This window comes from Chaetodon auriga, chromosome 8 (assembly GCF_051107435.1).
Source record: "Chaetodon auriga isolate fChaAug3 chromosome 8, fChaAug3.hap1, whole genome shotgun sequence".
Lineage (NCBI taxonomy): Eukaryota > Metazoa > Chordata > Actinopteri > Chaetodontiformes > Chaetodontidae > Chaetodon > Chaetodon auriga.
The window spans coordinates 28,387,813-28,403,913 of record NC_135081.1 but is presented as its reverse complement, the minus strand read 5'-3'; the positions used below and the strand labels follow the sequence as shown (position 1 = coordinate 28,403,913).

Sequence of the window (16,101 nt, the reverse complement as noted above, 5' to 3'; positions counted from 1 at the left end):
CGCTGCATTAACGCTGCGGCCGTCTGCCGCCGTCCATCGTCACGCTGCTCCGTAATGTGTCTGTCCCATCAGACTGTCTGTGAGCTGTTAGGGGAAGTGATCCCAGACGTGGAGGACGTCCACGGTCCAACACTCTGACGGGTGGTCTCAAATAGAAGCCTGTGAGCTCAGTGAGTGAGGCTGCTGTTAGTCTGATGATGAGGCTGAACGTCCACTTCGCTTCACGTCGGGGTGATGTGTCGTCCATGTTAGCTCTCCAGCTCTCTCAGCAGTGTCTCATGTCCGTCCTGAGGGTGTGGCTTCCGGTGGACGCAGAAGCAGCAGTGAGCTTAATGTTTGTCCTGTGGATCCTCACTCAGCTCTGATTGGCTCAGCTGTATGTCCAGCTGTCCTTGAAGACAGCCGCAGGTTCATTCCGGAGAATGAACGGCAAAGGTTTCACCTGCTCTTCCTACGTCACTGACTGCTGGCCTGAAAGGAAACGATTGGATGGAATCTGAGCCCAGAAACCAGAAGGTCATTTCTAACTGAGTGCAGTCAGTCAGTTCGGTTCGGTTCAGGAGAAGGTCCTGGTCCAACGAGCTTCTGTCTGTCCCCCGTGTGGACGCCGTGGGACGCGTTGGGAGCAGATCAGGTGCTTCGGCGGGCTGACTGAATGAAGCTGTGAGTGCGGCGGCTCATTAAAAGCTCCGTATGTTTCCTCTCAGGTAGAGAAACGAAAGCGTCTCTGAACCCCGACGGTCTGTTCATCTGACGGAGGAAGAGGAGGAGGAAGGTGATGAGGAGGGAGGTTTCTGCTGCTGCTGTCATGATGTTCAGTTTAATGAGGAGGCAAAGACACACACACACACACATTAATGTATGCATACAGGAACACACACATAGTTATACACACGCACGCGCAGACACACACGCTCATCCTGCGATCTAATTGGCTCGCTCGCCCTCTTGGCTTGCCGGCCTTCAGAGAGCAGAGAAGCTGTTAAACCTCCTTCACCGTGTCCTTTATTCTCACTTTAGTTCAGTTTGAATTAACTTTATTGGCACAGTGTTGGACGACGTTTGTGTGCCGCTTAGAAACTGGTCACATGATCAACAGGGAGCGTTCAAGAAAACCATGAATGAAGTTACAGTTTGTCCTCTGTGGACGAATGTGAGGAGAGACAATGACAACAAAGAGCGAGCTGAAGCCTCAGCGGCCTCATCTTCCTCCTCCTCCTCCTCCTCCTCATTTAACGTCTGCGTCCCTCCAGACTCGTCTGCTGAGACGTTCAGAGACGTTTGGAAATATGAAGGAGATGCTGCACCCACTGGAGGAAGAGAATTTAGCTTTCAGCCTCACAGTTCAGGATTTACAGCACACACACACACACACACACACACACACACACACACACACACACACACTCCTGCTCCAGTTCTCATTTCCAGCTGTGGTGATTTTCTGCTTTTATATATTCATGCAGGAGTTTCAGTGAGCAAGTGGGCCATTTACTGTGTGTGTGTGTGTGCGTGTGTGTGTGTGTGCGCGCGTGCGTGCGTGCGTGTGTGTGTGTGTGTGCGCGCGTGCGTGTGTGTGTGTGCGCGCGTGCGTGCGTGTGTGTGTGTCTGTGTGTGTGTGTGCGCGTGCGTGTGTGTGTGTGTGTGTGTGTGTGTGTGTGTGTGTGATCTGTAAATTCATGAGCTCGTGGTCTTCCTGTCTCGCTCTCGTTCTTCTTCACGTCCTCCCACCTGTCTTTCATGAACTCTGTCAAACTGTCCTCGGTCGTCTCATTCTTTCACTTCCTGGTGCTTGTTCTGGTCCCAGTGCGACCAGCAGAGGCTGTCCACTGGTTCCAGTGGGAGGACCTGTCATGTGGATGGAGCTTCATTTGTATTTGTTATCAAAACTACGTTTATTCCCATCCAAGAGGAAGAAAAACTTTTCCTTTTTATTGTTCTTTGAAGGCTCAAGTTAATAATTTTGATTTTTTGTCAGAAACAGTTTTGATCTTAGCTTCTTATATTTTAATGAGTTCACAGGACAGACGAACATGAAGGACACTCGCTGACATTTCATGTTGGAGACACTCAGCCAATCAGAAGACAGTAGAACCTGCGTCACCACCTCCACTGCTCCGTCACGTCTCACATCGTGTCTTCACTGTTCGTCAGTTTGACTGTGATTGAACTGAGGAGGTTCAGCTCAGGTAACTCGTTTCTGTTTGACCCTCCATCAGGACAAACCGGTCACGTGAATCCATCACTGCGTCATATTTACACGTTTGGCCTGAATGTTGCATTCAAGGTCCTCAAACCAGTCGTTTTCAGCCAATCAGAGGCCTCAGTTCCTCTAACGTCTGCTGGGTGAACGACGCTCCGGCCTCTGGTCAGCGTCTGGAGGACGGACTGATGCCTGAGCAGTCAGAGCGGCGCGTCAACGATCATGTGATCATCACGTGTGTTCATGTGTCCACACACTTCTGGCCAGTTGCGGTTCACAGCTCAGCTGCCTCTGCTCCTCTGACTGTGCTGAACCAGCTGTGACCTACATTGAAAACAACATCTATTTTGGGGCTGATTATGTTTTCGGTGTGACTGAAAAAGCTTTCATGTTTTATGTATTTTGTCGTTTTCACGTGTCTTCGTCCGTGTGCTGACGTCTGTGCTTTCTCCTGCATCAAATCCTCCTCGGGGACAATAAAGTTAAAGTTCGTCGTCTCTGAGACCTCATTTATTTCAAGGAAAACCTCCAAACGGAGATTAATGAAGTGAGACTTTGTGGATTCCTCTGAGTAAACAGGCTTCTGATCTTCATCATCGTCAGCAGCGTTAAATGTGAGCGGCCGGCGGCGGCAGACGTGACTGAACCGCCGCCGTACGTCACGGTGAAGTGAGGCTTCGCTCAGGGTGCAGACGAACGCCGCTCACCGCTGTGTGTCTGTCCTCAGTGCACCGTGTGGGACTGGGACTCCAACGGGAAGCACGACTACATCGGCGAGTTCGAGGCCACGTTCAAAGAGATGAGAGGAGCCATCGATGGACGACAGGTAGGCGCTGTGCCCCGTGTGTGTGCGTGCGTGTGTGTGCGTGCGTGTGTCATCTCATTGGCTGTACTTTACTGTTAACATGTTTTTTGAAGCTCATTACAGGTACTACAGGTAACTGATAAATGTGATGAAGTAAAAAGTGCAGTATTTCCCTCTGAAGTGCAGTGAAGTAGAAAACTGCAGAAAATGAAAATACTGCCTTTAGTACCTCACAGCTGTAATGGAGTACATGACTTTGTACTTGAGTAAACGTACTTTGGTCCAGTCGCCAGCCTCTCGGCCGCGGTTCCTCGCTCAGACTGTTAGACAGTGAGGATTTGTGTGAAGTCAATGGTTGCAGTGGAGGTTTATGATGGAGCGTAGAAAGATGGAGGTTCAGGTGTCAGAACTGATCTCTGATGACACTGATCACAAACTCTGAGCTCGTCACTGATAAATATCACATCAATGAAGCGGAGGTCAAACAGGTCGCTGAGCGCTCTGACTCCAGAGGTCAAAGGTCAGCAGAGTGTTCAGTGAACGCTGCAGAGCCTCGTTTCCCATCAGAAAGTGACGCTTCACGTTGTTCAGAGGACGACTGATGTGTTGACTGAGGGCGAGATTGACCAATCAGGTTTAGAGGTACCCGACTTCATCACGAATAATTATTCAGCAATAGAAAAAACACACATTCGACATGAGCAGCCGTGTTTTCTGTCAACAGTGGAGGAAATGTTGGTAATTAGAATATCTGACGAGCCACAGAACTGTGATCCTGAACGCACCTCGTCAGGCAGGCTGAGCTCCAGTGAGCTGTGGTGTGACAGCAGGTGGGAAGTGATGATGATGATGATGATGATGATGACTAATTACAGTCTTTGGATTGAAGCTTGGCCAGCGTGCTGCAGACAGACTGCAGGTCCTGCTTAGCAGATGCTCCAGTTAGCCGGATGGTTTCCTGAAGAAATGAGCAGTTAAATGTACTTAGTAACTTTGTGGAGGTGAGAAATGCTCCTGGAGGAGAAACGTCGCTGTGAGGAGGCGCCTGCTCGCTCTGACAGGAAGTCCTGTTTCTCCTTCAGCAGCTCAGCGAGGGTCAGACTGAGCGACACCACAGGAGAGACGTCGCGTTCAGGGTCCAGAGTTCAGAACAACCAGCTGCAGCACCGTCGTGCATTAAATACAAGAAGTATTCAGATCCTTTACTGCGGTAAAAGTACTCGTACCACACTGAGAACAGGGGAAAGTCCTGCATCCAAACCTCACTGAAGTACAAGTTTTATCAGCAAAATTTGATGATCAGAAGTAAAAGCTGGCTCTCACTAAGTGTTCTTGCACCATTATAACAGAAATTCTAGTAGATGATTATTTTTGCCGCAGCAACATGAAAGATGCATTTTAATATTTTCTTCATGTTTATGCTGCTGGTTTAACAGACATTCATCATCCCACAGGATCTGTTTCAGGTTTATGACCAAATAACTGCTAACAACTGTTAGCATGCTAACATGCTACCCTGACATAGGGGCTAAGCTAAACATCAGCAGTGTCACGGTGACACACTAGCGATGACATTTAGCATTTCCAGTTAGCCTGGCTGTAAACTCCTCGCCTCGTTTTGTGACGTTTTCGATGAGCTGTTTTCCTCTTGCTCTGCAGAAAACACAGATCAGTAGCAGGAAGCTCTCCATCTACGTGGCCTTCGCTCGAGCTGCGTCACTAAAGTGGCTACATACCACCGTTTAAGCAGAAGTCAGTTGATCTCCATCCGGTCCTGCAGCTCCAGGAATTCATGAAAACGCCAATTAGCAGCGTGACTGCCCTTTAAAAATGCACCTTTGGGGCCGTAATGCCTCCGGGTTTATTTAGACAGACGTGGTGTAATTAGCCTGGATGCTGGAGGCGCAGGCAGAGCTAATGAAGACACAGCTGTCCAACACAAAAGAAGCGAGGCAGCCGCTCCTGACCCGTCCATTAATGACGCTCTGTTTCCAAACGCTCCGGTTGTGTGTTTGTCTGGAAATTCCCTCAAGATGACAACAAGTCACTAACAATGTGAGCAGCTGGATTCCTCAGCAGAGCGCTCGCTCAGCGTCTCATTATCAGCCACCAGGGGATGAATACTTTCACCACAATGATGCTGAGCGATAAAACCAGAGCACCACTTTCATTAACCCATCCACCTTCAGAGCACCTGCCTGCCTCACGTTGGAAGAAGTGAAGTAAAAACCATGTTCAGAAGGACAATTAAGATCACAGTCAGTCATTTACAGACACTTTTATCCAAAGCGACGTTCATATGAACTCACACACCGATGGAGCAGCTTTGGGCTTCAGTATCTTGCCCAAGGATACTTCGGCCTGTGGACTGCAGAGGCCAGGGATCGAACCACCGACCTCCTGATAGGTGGACGACCGCTCTGCCTCCTGAGCCGCAGCCCCCCCAAAGGACAAGGAGACGGAGAGCAGTCAGACGTGAAGCCCGGAGCTGATAGATGAGACAGTGAGGCTTCATGTGTTCTCCTGCTGCGCGTCGTCAGGACAAGCGTATTGATCCTCTCACCTGTCGCTCTCTCAATCAGCTGCACTCCACGTGTTCGATGACGCAGAGAGACCACCAGGTGACAAATGTCATGTGCAGACTCAAACCAGGCCTTCGTTAGTCTGACTCCCTCACCTCAGCTCCAAGCTCACTGGTTACACCTGGAGAGGTCATTGGTCTGTGTGTATTATAGATAAGATGGAATTCCACCGTATGATTCATGACCACAAAGACACACAAAGACACAGTGTCTCCGCGCTTCTTGGTGACCCTGAAATTGAACTGGTCAGCCGTCATGAAGGACGTCTAAAAGAACCGCAAAACGACCACGAAGAGACAGACACAGGAAAGAGCACGTGACCACGAAGGTGCATAATGTCAGCGAACAGTCGCCTCCGCTGTAGATTCAGTCAAAGAGGAGGCGTCTTCATCCCGGCTGTTATCCCGCAGAGGAGAACCGGTTTGGCCTCCTTCACAAGAAACAGTGGGAGCAGTCAGTGGAGTCCCATGGGGAAGCCCCCCCCCCCCCTTCTTCTTTGGTTCAGGTTTTATTTATCGGCCTCCTTCCTCAGCTGACAGTCTGCTCCTGACCGGCGGCCCAGAAACAAGAATCCCTCCGAGCTGAAGCCTCGGGAGAGTTCTCCGCTCGTCCTCCTCCTCGTCCTCCTCCATCCATCCAGCCGGACACCGCCGCGTGTGCCCCGGTCTCCACGGTTACGTGTAATGGAGTCGGAGCGAATCCTCAACGGCCTCGTTTGTGCAGCTGAAGGATTGTCTTCAGCTCGGAGGGCTCGCGGTTAACACACCTCCTGAATTAAAAAGCAGCCGCAGTCACAAATGAATGTATTCAGACGAAGTCAAAGAGGTGTGACAGTGAAGTAGTGAGGCTGTGGGGAACGTTCTGCCCTGGGTTCTGCCTGCAGGTTCCTCTCAGGCTCAGACTGCTCAGCTCCAGTCAGGCCGTTCGACATCACCGACGGGAAACGAGCTGATCTTTGAGGAGATTACTGAGAGCTGACCGGCTGTTCGTGACGTCTCGCTGATCAGCGTCACCTGCAGAGGACAAGCTGCTGAGGACAGAGATTAGCTTCTGCAGGCTTTTATTTTGAAATCACCAGAGCAGGTGATTGGATGTGGCTGCAGCAGGCAGATTGTTTCACCTGATGCAGTAAAAACATGAAAAAACATAAAAATAGACCATCACCATGGTAACAGTGAAAACCACATGGTTATGATCAGTGAATGATGAAGATGAAGATGAAGATGATGATGATGATGATGATGATGATGGTCCACAGCCTCAGTGTCAGACTGTCGTCGTCTCCATCACAAACACACTTTGTTGTTTGTTCCTGTGTTTCATGCCTGGAGCTGCTGGCTGCTGATTGGTGGTTCAGTCCTCAGCTCCTCCTCGTCCTCCTGTTGACGTGTCCTCCTGTTGACGTGTCCTCTGATGGACACTGGGGCAGGAGGAGGTGGAGCTGATCTGTGGGTTGGCGGGTCAATCCCTGGCTCCTTGAAGTGTCCTTGGGCAAGACACAGAGTTACTAAGTTACTCCCAGGGGACGTCACATCGGTGTGGGACGGCGTGTGTGTGTGTGTGTGTGTGTGTGTGTGTGTGTGTGTGTGTGTGTGTGTGTGTGTGTGTGAATGGGTGAATGGGTGAATGGGTGAATGAGGGGCCAGCTGTGAAGCGTGTTGTCTGTCAAGCTGTGAGAGCAGCTCATTGAATGTGTGTGTGTGGTCGTTGGTTGGAGGATGTTCAGGACGTTTGAACCTTCACACAGTTTTAAATACTGAACTCGTCTCCAGTGGAATTAGAGACTGAACTCGTCTCCAGTGGAATTAGAGACTGAAATCGTCTCCAGTGGAATTAGAGACTGAACTCGTCTCCAGTGGAATTAGAGACTGAAATCGTCTCCTTCAAAGGTTTTATTATAATTAGTTTTTTCATGTAACCAGCGTCCTTTGTTTTTCTTCGAGCTTCAGTGTTTTTTCCACATTAAACTGTTTTCTTATTCACAGGTCTGTGCTGAAGAGGAGATGTGATGAAATAAAGGATTAAATAACATTTTTTTCTATGATTCTATTGTTCTTTATTGCCTCACTATGATTTTTCTGTGTTTTTGCCTCTTGTTTTTGTCTTCATGTGGGTGCTGAAGGTGATGTCCTGAGGTTTCCTGTTCGAGCGCCTCGGCCTGAACCCACAACACGTTTGTTTCTCTGTGTTCAGTTTACGGAGGACAAACGAGCTGAAGTCATTTACTGTGTGTGTGTGTGTGTGTGTGTGTGTGTGTCTTCAGGTGCAGTGGCCATGCATCAATCCAAAATACAGAGTAAAGAAGAAGAACTACAAGAACTCTGGGATTGTCATTCTGAACCAGTGCAAGGTGACTTTACTGCAGTGATGAGCCTGCGTGGTGTTCACAGACCGTCAGTGTGACGTGTTTTATGTGATGAGGTCAGACTAAAAAGGTTTCAGGTAAGAGCACAGAGCTCAGCACGAGGGCCCTCGTCTTCATCACAGCAGGCCTGAAAGGGTCTCATTTCAAGTAACCGTGAGGCGATAACACAGAGCCACCTTCCTCTGGTCCCTGTGATGCTACAGAGTAACATCTGCTCCTCTCGTCCAGGAACGTAAAGGCTGTAGTTTGAAGCTGAACAGGACGGTGGAGGAGGAGACGAGGCTTCAGCACCGCGGCTGTGAAACGTGCTCAGCCCGTCGCCGTCGTGTGCTGCCCCTCGCTCTTCATCCACTCCTCACTCTGAAGCTGAAGCAAACATCATTCAGTCCTGAGTCATCATCAGATCTGGAGGCTGATGAGGGTCCAGACGCTCTTCAGTGCTGAAGACCTGAACACCATCAGAGTCTTCCTCTTTTCTCAAAGTGTCCCATCGCTGCTTTATTTTGAAAGGTTTCGTCCCACATTTAAATATTACACCAAACAGTTCAAACCATTAAATACTGTGAGTTCAGATGAAGCTCTTTCTCGGCCTCCTCTTCTTCGGCGTCTGACTGGCAGACTGTTACAGGAACCAATTATGTCGCACTGAGCCGCCTGACTAACCTGACATTTCCCGCCAGACGATGCTGAACGGCGCTCAGGCGGCGAGCGAGGGGAGTCTGGGGAATCCCGCTGGCGAATGAAAGCAGATAACATTTAGCCCGATGACACTCGACACCTGAAGAATTCCCGCTTCAGAACGAGTGAACGGCGCAGAATGAGGTTTAGCACGACGTGGACACAAATGATTGAGCTGCTCTGACGCCGGCGGGTAATTTACACTCGACAGATGCAGAGTTTGAGCCAAGGCAGGAAATGAAAGCAAATGTTTTAAGAGCAGGAGGCGAGTCGGCGGCGAGATGACAGAATGAGAGCAGGTCTACGGGCCGATCGCTAACGAGCCGCTGAAGACGTGAACGTAACGACCTGTCATCCATCTTCAGCTGCAGCCCCGCCCTCAATACATCAGCTGATGGTTAATGATAATCCAGCTGGCCTCGTGTTTTTTAACCTGTATTCATTCAGAGGAGCTTCACGCCTCCATCACGCCTCCGTCACGCCTCCATCACGCTCACACAGGTCGACACGTTCGCACCTGGAAGCTGCTCACAGCTCCACGGGGCAAAGGGGACTGAACTGATGACCCTCTGGTCTCAAACTCACTGTTCACAGCGCAATGAAACTGATTGGACGTTACCGGCTGGTAAACAAACAGCGGGCCAATGAGAATGAATGAAAACAGCTGAGTGACGTGCTGAACAAGCTTTAAACATTCATGTTCATGGGCCTGTTTTCTTTCCTCCAGATCATCAAGATGCACTCCTTCCTGGACTACATCATGGGGGGCTGTCAGATCCAGTTTACTGTGAGCACACGCGTGCGCGCACACACACACACACACACACACACACACACACACACACACCCACACACAGATCATTTTCCTGCTTCATTTTCCCGTCAGGAGAAAATGTGTCAGAGTAGTTCTGATGTCACCATGGAAACAGTAACCACAGGGACACTTTCAGCAGCCTCAGTGTCCCAGTTAACACCAGCTGTTTATGCTGGGCTCTGACCAGTTCAACCAGTCTGATGCTGCAGCGCCTTTCCTCCCTTCAGGAGCACAATAACTGTTTTTACAGTCAGGCAGGAGGATTAAAACACTCGACTGGTCTCAGGGTTCAGAGTCCTTCTGGTCTGGAGCTGCTGGTCCAGGTTTAGGTTTCAAGTCCAGAGTCTGAGTGAATGTGACCTTTCAGGAAAGGAACTCTGACTCGCTACTGACCTGACCTGACCTGACTGGACCCGCCTGGACCCGCTTCTGCTCGTCCTGACTCGTCTCGTCCTGACTCAAATGGACACGAATGGAAAGCAATCAGTGAGTCAGACTTCATGGACCAGTCAGCGACAGTGTTTAGAGTAACAGAAACAGTGGTTCGATCTTCAAAGATTCATTAATTTGGATTAATTAGTCACATTAATTCAAAACAGACAAGACAAAAAACAAAGATATCACAAAAACATTAGTTCCTGAACAGTTTTTTTCATGTAAATTTCAAATCTATTAGCGGAGCTCATGGTTAGCACAGGGCATCATTAGCTTAGCTTATCTTTAGCGGAGCTCATCGTTAGCTTAGCTCATGGTTAGCGTCATCGGTTTGACTCAAACAGAGCAGACTGGGTATTCAGCTGAGGGCTTGGTGGCAGCTGTTGAAGTTTCTTAACCACAGTTCACATAAAGTCATGTCACAGATCGTCGTGTCGTTGTGTTAAATGGACAGGAGACCTCCCAGTGCATGCTGGGATACACCTCGACCCTCTGTAACTGACTTTATTTCTGGGAACTTCCACTTCCACTAACAGCTTGAAGCTTCCTCCGTCAGTCAGTCGGCGACACAAACACGATGTGTTCAGCGTCTTCCTGCTGTTAACAACACGCCAGCACAACAAAGCTGCATGTCTTCACACAGCCGAGCTACCAGAGTTTAATCAGCGTCGCCGGGCAGAAAACGCTTTCCTTCAAGCTGCGATTCAGCCAGCAGAAGAAGGACGAGAAGTGTTTCTCTTCTCTGTGTTCCTGAATGAATCTAGAGACGTTTCATCGCCCGTGAGGCTCAGAAAGTCACTGAACATGTAAACAAGCTTCAGTTCAGTACGAGCAGCAGTGGAAACACAGAGGTGTGTTTTTCTCTGCGGCACTGTGTCCAATCAGACGTGTGTTTGTTGGTTCGTGTCGTCTCCAGAGGAAACTCTGACTGCAGCTTATTTTAGTTCAGTCGACCGAAAGCAAGAGAAACTGCTTCTTTCTTCTTGTTTTTCAAACAATTCATTTACAAACCAGTGATTCCCTCCAGAAAACTGATTTCCTGCTTAAATTCTGCTGAAGTGCCTTCAGGGACGGCACAGCTGAATGATATTTGTTCCTATTTACCTTCTATTTATATTTCCAAATACAGCAAAAAGGTCGCTTATATCACTGAATACGTGTGGTGTTTGGAGCCTAAGAGATGATGTTGTTCATTTCATATGCTGCTTCTACACACGTATATATATTTGACAGACTTATATTAGCTCCAGGCCAATAAATGAAAAATCGCTTGTACTGAAATTACAATGTTCATATCTTAAAAACCTGCTGCATCATACTGATAAGTTAGCATCAGAGCTAACATTTTTCATCATAGAACAACTACAGCTGTAAGCCAGCTAAGATACCAGTAAGCTAGGTGAGCCACCTGTAAGCTAGTGGAGCTACCTGTAAGATAGCTAAGAAACCAGTAAACTAGGTGAGCTACCTGTAAGCTAGTTAACTCTGTAGGTACAGAAGGTAGGCGGGCTGATTGAGACTATTGGCCAACCAGGCCAGCTCGCAGACTGGAGGGAAACTGTGACCTTGGATTCAGGCTTCAGTTGAAGTGAATGCGACGCAGCACAAACATGTGTCCTTTCACATCTGTGGGATATGTAGAAGGTTAAAGGTAACTGGTCTGACGCTGCTCTCTGATTGGCTGTCATGTCTCCAGGTAGCCATCGACTTCACAGCCTCTAACGGAGATCCTCGTAACAGCTGCTCGCTGCACTACATCCACCCGTACCAGCCCAACGAGTACCTGAAGGCTCTGGTGGCCGTGGGAGAGATCTGCCAGGACTACGACAGGTCAGTCTACACCTGAGCCCAGCGTAACACAGCAGCCAATCAGATGAGTCCATTCAGGAAAGGAGGAATCCCTCTACAGCAGCGGCCAATAACCCGCATGGTTATATTGTGAATGTACTGTCTGTTCCAGCTCTGTCACTGAATGTTTTATTCAGATCCAGAACAACCGGTTGGACATTTTAACCTGTAAAAGGTGAATCGTGTCCTGTGGATCACGAGCTGAGCTCCACAGAAAGACCGTCGCCAACACTTTGAACATGAAAGGTCCCGTTTAATCGGAGAGGGCAGTGTGCTTCACTCGAATGATCTGAGCAGGAAGTAATCACCTGTCCTCTCCACAAACACTCCCACAGCCAATCACAAGTCATTTCTTTGCTTTGTTGTGAGGTATCTGCGTTCTGAATGTGCTCGTTAGCTCCTGCTGGCAGCCAATCACAAACCCTCCTCCGGCCCCTCTTTCCATTTTTACCCTGAGACGTTTCTGTGTTTCTTTCTTCTCGCAGTGACAAAATGTTCCCAGCGTTCGGCTTCGGGGCTCAGATCCCTCCTGACTACAAGGTAATTTAACTGCTCAGCTCGCGGTCTCTCCCAGCATGCTCTCTGTCAGCGGGGGGGGGGGGGCTCTGGAGAGCGTAAGGCAGACCCTGCCAGACGCCGGCGATTAGCACCCCGCGGTGCTGCTTGTTGAGTTGTACCCCCCCCACTTTGTCTGATGCTGCATTCACATCACACTGTATAATAAAAGCATGATTATCTCCATCCAACTGTTGTCTGCCTCCAAACAGGCCAACTGCATTTTATCAGGCTGCGTTCAAAGAGCAGGGGTCAAAGGTCACCAGTGAAAACACATGCAGAGCTTCTGCTGCTGGTCTGGCTGGTGAGGCAGCGTGCGGCGTTAGCTAATGCTAACTGTTACAGAGTCAGTTCACGGACTTTATTGTACTTCTGTTACATTTTCCTACATTTAACAAACTCACGTTGCGTTCAAAGACGACTCTGATTCTGCTGCTTTGTGTCAGAAATGCTGCTGTCCTTCATGGCTTCAGCTGTCATGGCTGACGTCTTCTCGTCTTTTCATTACGATGTGAATGCAGCATGCAGTGATTGACACCTGCCCCAGCGTCCCCTCCCTGTCCTGGGGGACAGACGGGGGGGTCACCTGTCCTGTGAGTGTGGTTGTTTGTTTTAATAAGACGGAAGACGGAAGACGGGGGGGGGGGTTTAGTCAGGCTGATGTAGAAAAAGAAAACAAAAAGATGTGACAAGAGGCTCCTTCTTTCATTGTTGAAGCCATTTCTTTTTTTGATGCAGAGATCAAACAGACTTCTTGTATCCCCCCCCCACCCCCCACCCCCCCCCGCAGGTCTCCCATGACTTTGCCGTGAATTTTAATGAGGAGAACCCGGAGTGTGCAGGTAGGTGCTTTGATTTCTTCTTCTCTTTGAATAAAAACAATATTTGCTCGCGAGCCTCAGAAGAGCAGCGAGGAGAGTCTTTGATGTGAGGATTATTTTGATGAAGACGAGGCTGCGGGTCAGAGGAACGCCGTCAGTCTGAAGCCCGAGATGATGAAGGAGCTGACGACATCGCAGGCTTCTGTCTTTGTGTCAGGCTTCAGTTCGCAGACTGAGAGTAAACGTTATATGAGTTATACTACGGTTTGTAGTAATAACCTATCTACCTTAACCTCAGCCTTACCTGGTCTCTATGGCAACGTCATCCAGCCTTATGATTGGTTTGACAGAATTTTACTGACAAACTTTATCAGACATGTGTTTTCTCTCACGTCTTAGCAGATTCACTCTCTGCAGCTGTTTAATCTCACACTCACACACTCACACACACACACACACACACACACACACACTTTTGCATCGAGTTTGCTGAAAGCTGTAGCCATAGCAACAGCCCACATTTCCCATCATGCTCTGCTGGAGCAGCTTGTTTGCTGTCGATGTGGCCTCGTCATGTGAGTCGTCTTCCACCTGGACGGTCCTCCTGTAGTTTATGATCAGCTCAGTGTAAAATTTAGCTTGTGCATGAAAACAGGAGAAATCAAAACGGTTGTTTCCGATCTGATGGATGGAAACATGTTAGCACCAACATGAGGACCTACTGGAGAACCCATGTGACCGCAGAAACAAAGTCATCAGCAGAAAAACACCCCTTAGAGCTCATCAGATGTGCTGCTGCAGCGTTTCAGCTTTTCACTGTTTGTTTACAGTCAGTCAAACTGTTAGCAGCTCCTGTTAGCGGCTCCTGTTAGCATTGTACTCGTGGCTGTACAGACAACCGTCACGTCGTCACTGTGATACTGAAGAAAACGTCCTGAATCGTCTTTATTCTCTGAATTCTAAGTGGATCGTTCCGGTTTTGGTTTATTCTGATTGGACATTAGAGATAATGACCTCACGCTGAATGAGATGAACGTGTTTCATGGGATGTAACTCAGGTTCCCTTCGACTCTCCGGCGCCCCCTGGAGACCTCAGTTGTCTGTCTCTTCTGTCTTTGTCCTGCTGGACGTCCACGTCTGTCACAGAGCAGATCCTATCATTTCACCACTGTTAGACTGAATCCAGGTTAAATTAGCAAAGAGAACACTGAACATTTCCTGCCCTGAGACGTTAAACTGGTCTGACTGGGCCCGAACGCCCAGTTCAGACTGCAAAGTAACACACAGTACATTTAGTTTAATGACCACATATTGAGATAAGAAATGACATCAAAAGAGAATGGGTCCAAAACAGAGAAATTAAAAACCAAAATAGAAGCCGCTGGGGGATTTCAGTCTCCAGCATTAAAGGGCTGAGCGCTGGCAGCCTCGGGCCAAACGTTCTTTAATCCTTTAACATTTGATCAGTCAAAGAGCCTCAAACGAGAAAAAAGAAAACGTCTTCTCTCAGTTTTATTCAACAGCTTCTCTTTCTCCAGACAAACACACGAGGAACACATTTAGAAAAGAGGGAGATAATTGAAAAACCCCCAGCATCCCTCCTGATCGCAGCCTCGTATTGATCAGTGCTGAGTTCTGATCAGCTGATGTCGCCTCACTCTCCTGACCTGCAGTGACCTGGAAGCTGGTCTCAATCCAGAACAATTAACCTGGAGCCGTTACTCACCTGCAGGCCGCTGTTTGATGACCTCCGGCTGATCAGACTGGACCTGGAAGCTAACTCCAAGCTAGCACCACGTAGCAGCTAGTTCTAAGCTAATGCTGTTCCACCCAGCGTCGGACGAAAGTGAGGAACAGGAAAAGCTGCTGTGATCGGGATTGTTCATGTTATTCCAAGACAGTGACGTCCATCGTTATCTGCATTGCCAGAGGTCGTCGGCCATAGTCTGCCTCCTTTGTTGCTCTACGTGTTTGTTAAAAAGTGAAACTGGTTGGAGTTTGTATCCACCAGGGGGCGTATTCTCAAACACTAACTTAGCCTGCACATTTCTAGCAACGAGTGCTAGTTTAGGAGTTAGCATCAAAGCTATCTGTCCTAAACCTAGCTTACTACAGGACGTTAGCTTGTTAGCTTAAAAGATGCAACATGTCAGTCGGGCTTGTAGTTACTGGAAAGGGTATTTTGTCCTCGGACTGGTTCTGTCCCCCTGGTCCATGCTGCTCACTCCATGTCTCTTTATCGGGTCGGAGAGAGAGAGACGGACTCTGTTTAGCTGAAGGTCTCTCGCCCTCTCGGGTGCTAAAGGTCATTGATCAGCTCAGAGAGACACTTCAACACAGACATTCTTAATTAAGAGTCTGTGTGTGTGTGTGTGTGAAGGAGAAGGTGTTCTCGGTGACCTTCACACATTGAATCACATCTCTGCTGCCTCCGAGCCGTCTGTGCTGCTTCTAAACTGATCCTGAGGTGAACCTGAGGACTCCTCCGGAGGCTCGGAATCTTTTTCGGGCTCGTTGTGTTCGTGGAGGAAATGCTGGAACCTTCTTCTCTGCTTGAAGTGATTTTGTGTTCAGGAACCTGGAGGACAAATATGGTGACTGTCTAGTTTGACAGAACCAGTGATGTTTTGGATTCTTCTGACACGAAGGAAAAAAAAAAAAAAGTGGCACGGTGGCAACACTGTGGCCTCACAGCTGGAAGGTCCCGGGTTCGATTCTCGCTGCGGGCACCGGGGGTGTGTCCTCCACCATGCCTTCGGTGCCTGCTGCTCGAGGAAAAAAGGGCCTTTCTGTGTGGAGTTTGCATGTTCTCCCCGTGTTCACCTGTAAAATATACCCCCACTAAAAACATGCAAGAAGACCACCACCTGACCAATGGTGACAACGAGATGGGTCCCCAGGCGCCGGTCTGGCTGCCCACCGCTCCTGGTCTGCCGCGGAGGAGGGACGACCAGGATGGGTTAAATGCGGAAGACAAATTTCACCTTCATGTGCA

The 16,101-nt window shown here is 48.9% G+C and overlaps 1 protein-coding gene across 2 annotated transcripts in view; it reads left to right on the top strand.

The window, feature by feature from the left end:
• cpne4a (copine IVa) overlaps positions 1-16,101 on the top strand; it is a 53,608-nt gene that overhangs the window by 30,792 nt on the left and 6,715 nt on the right. For both annotated transcript variants that reach the window (XM_076737048.1, XM_076737049.1), the window contains 6 exons: positions 2,931-3,029; positions 7,854-7,940; positions 9,361-9,420; positions 11,579-11,712; positions 12,216-12,270; positions 13,076-13,127. In XM_076737048.1, coding sequence (XP_076593163.1) covers positions 2,931-3,029; positions 7,854-7,940; positions 9,361-9,420; positions 11,579-11,712; positions 12,216-12,270; positions 13,076-13,127 — 487 coding nt within the window. The remainder of the gene's footprint in view (positions 1-2,930; positions 3,030-7,853; positions 7,941-9,360; positions 9,421-11,578; positions 11,713-12,215; positions 12,271-13,075; positions 13,128-16,101) is intronic.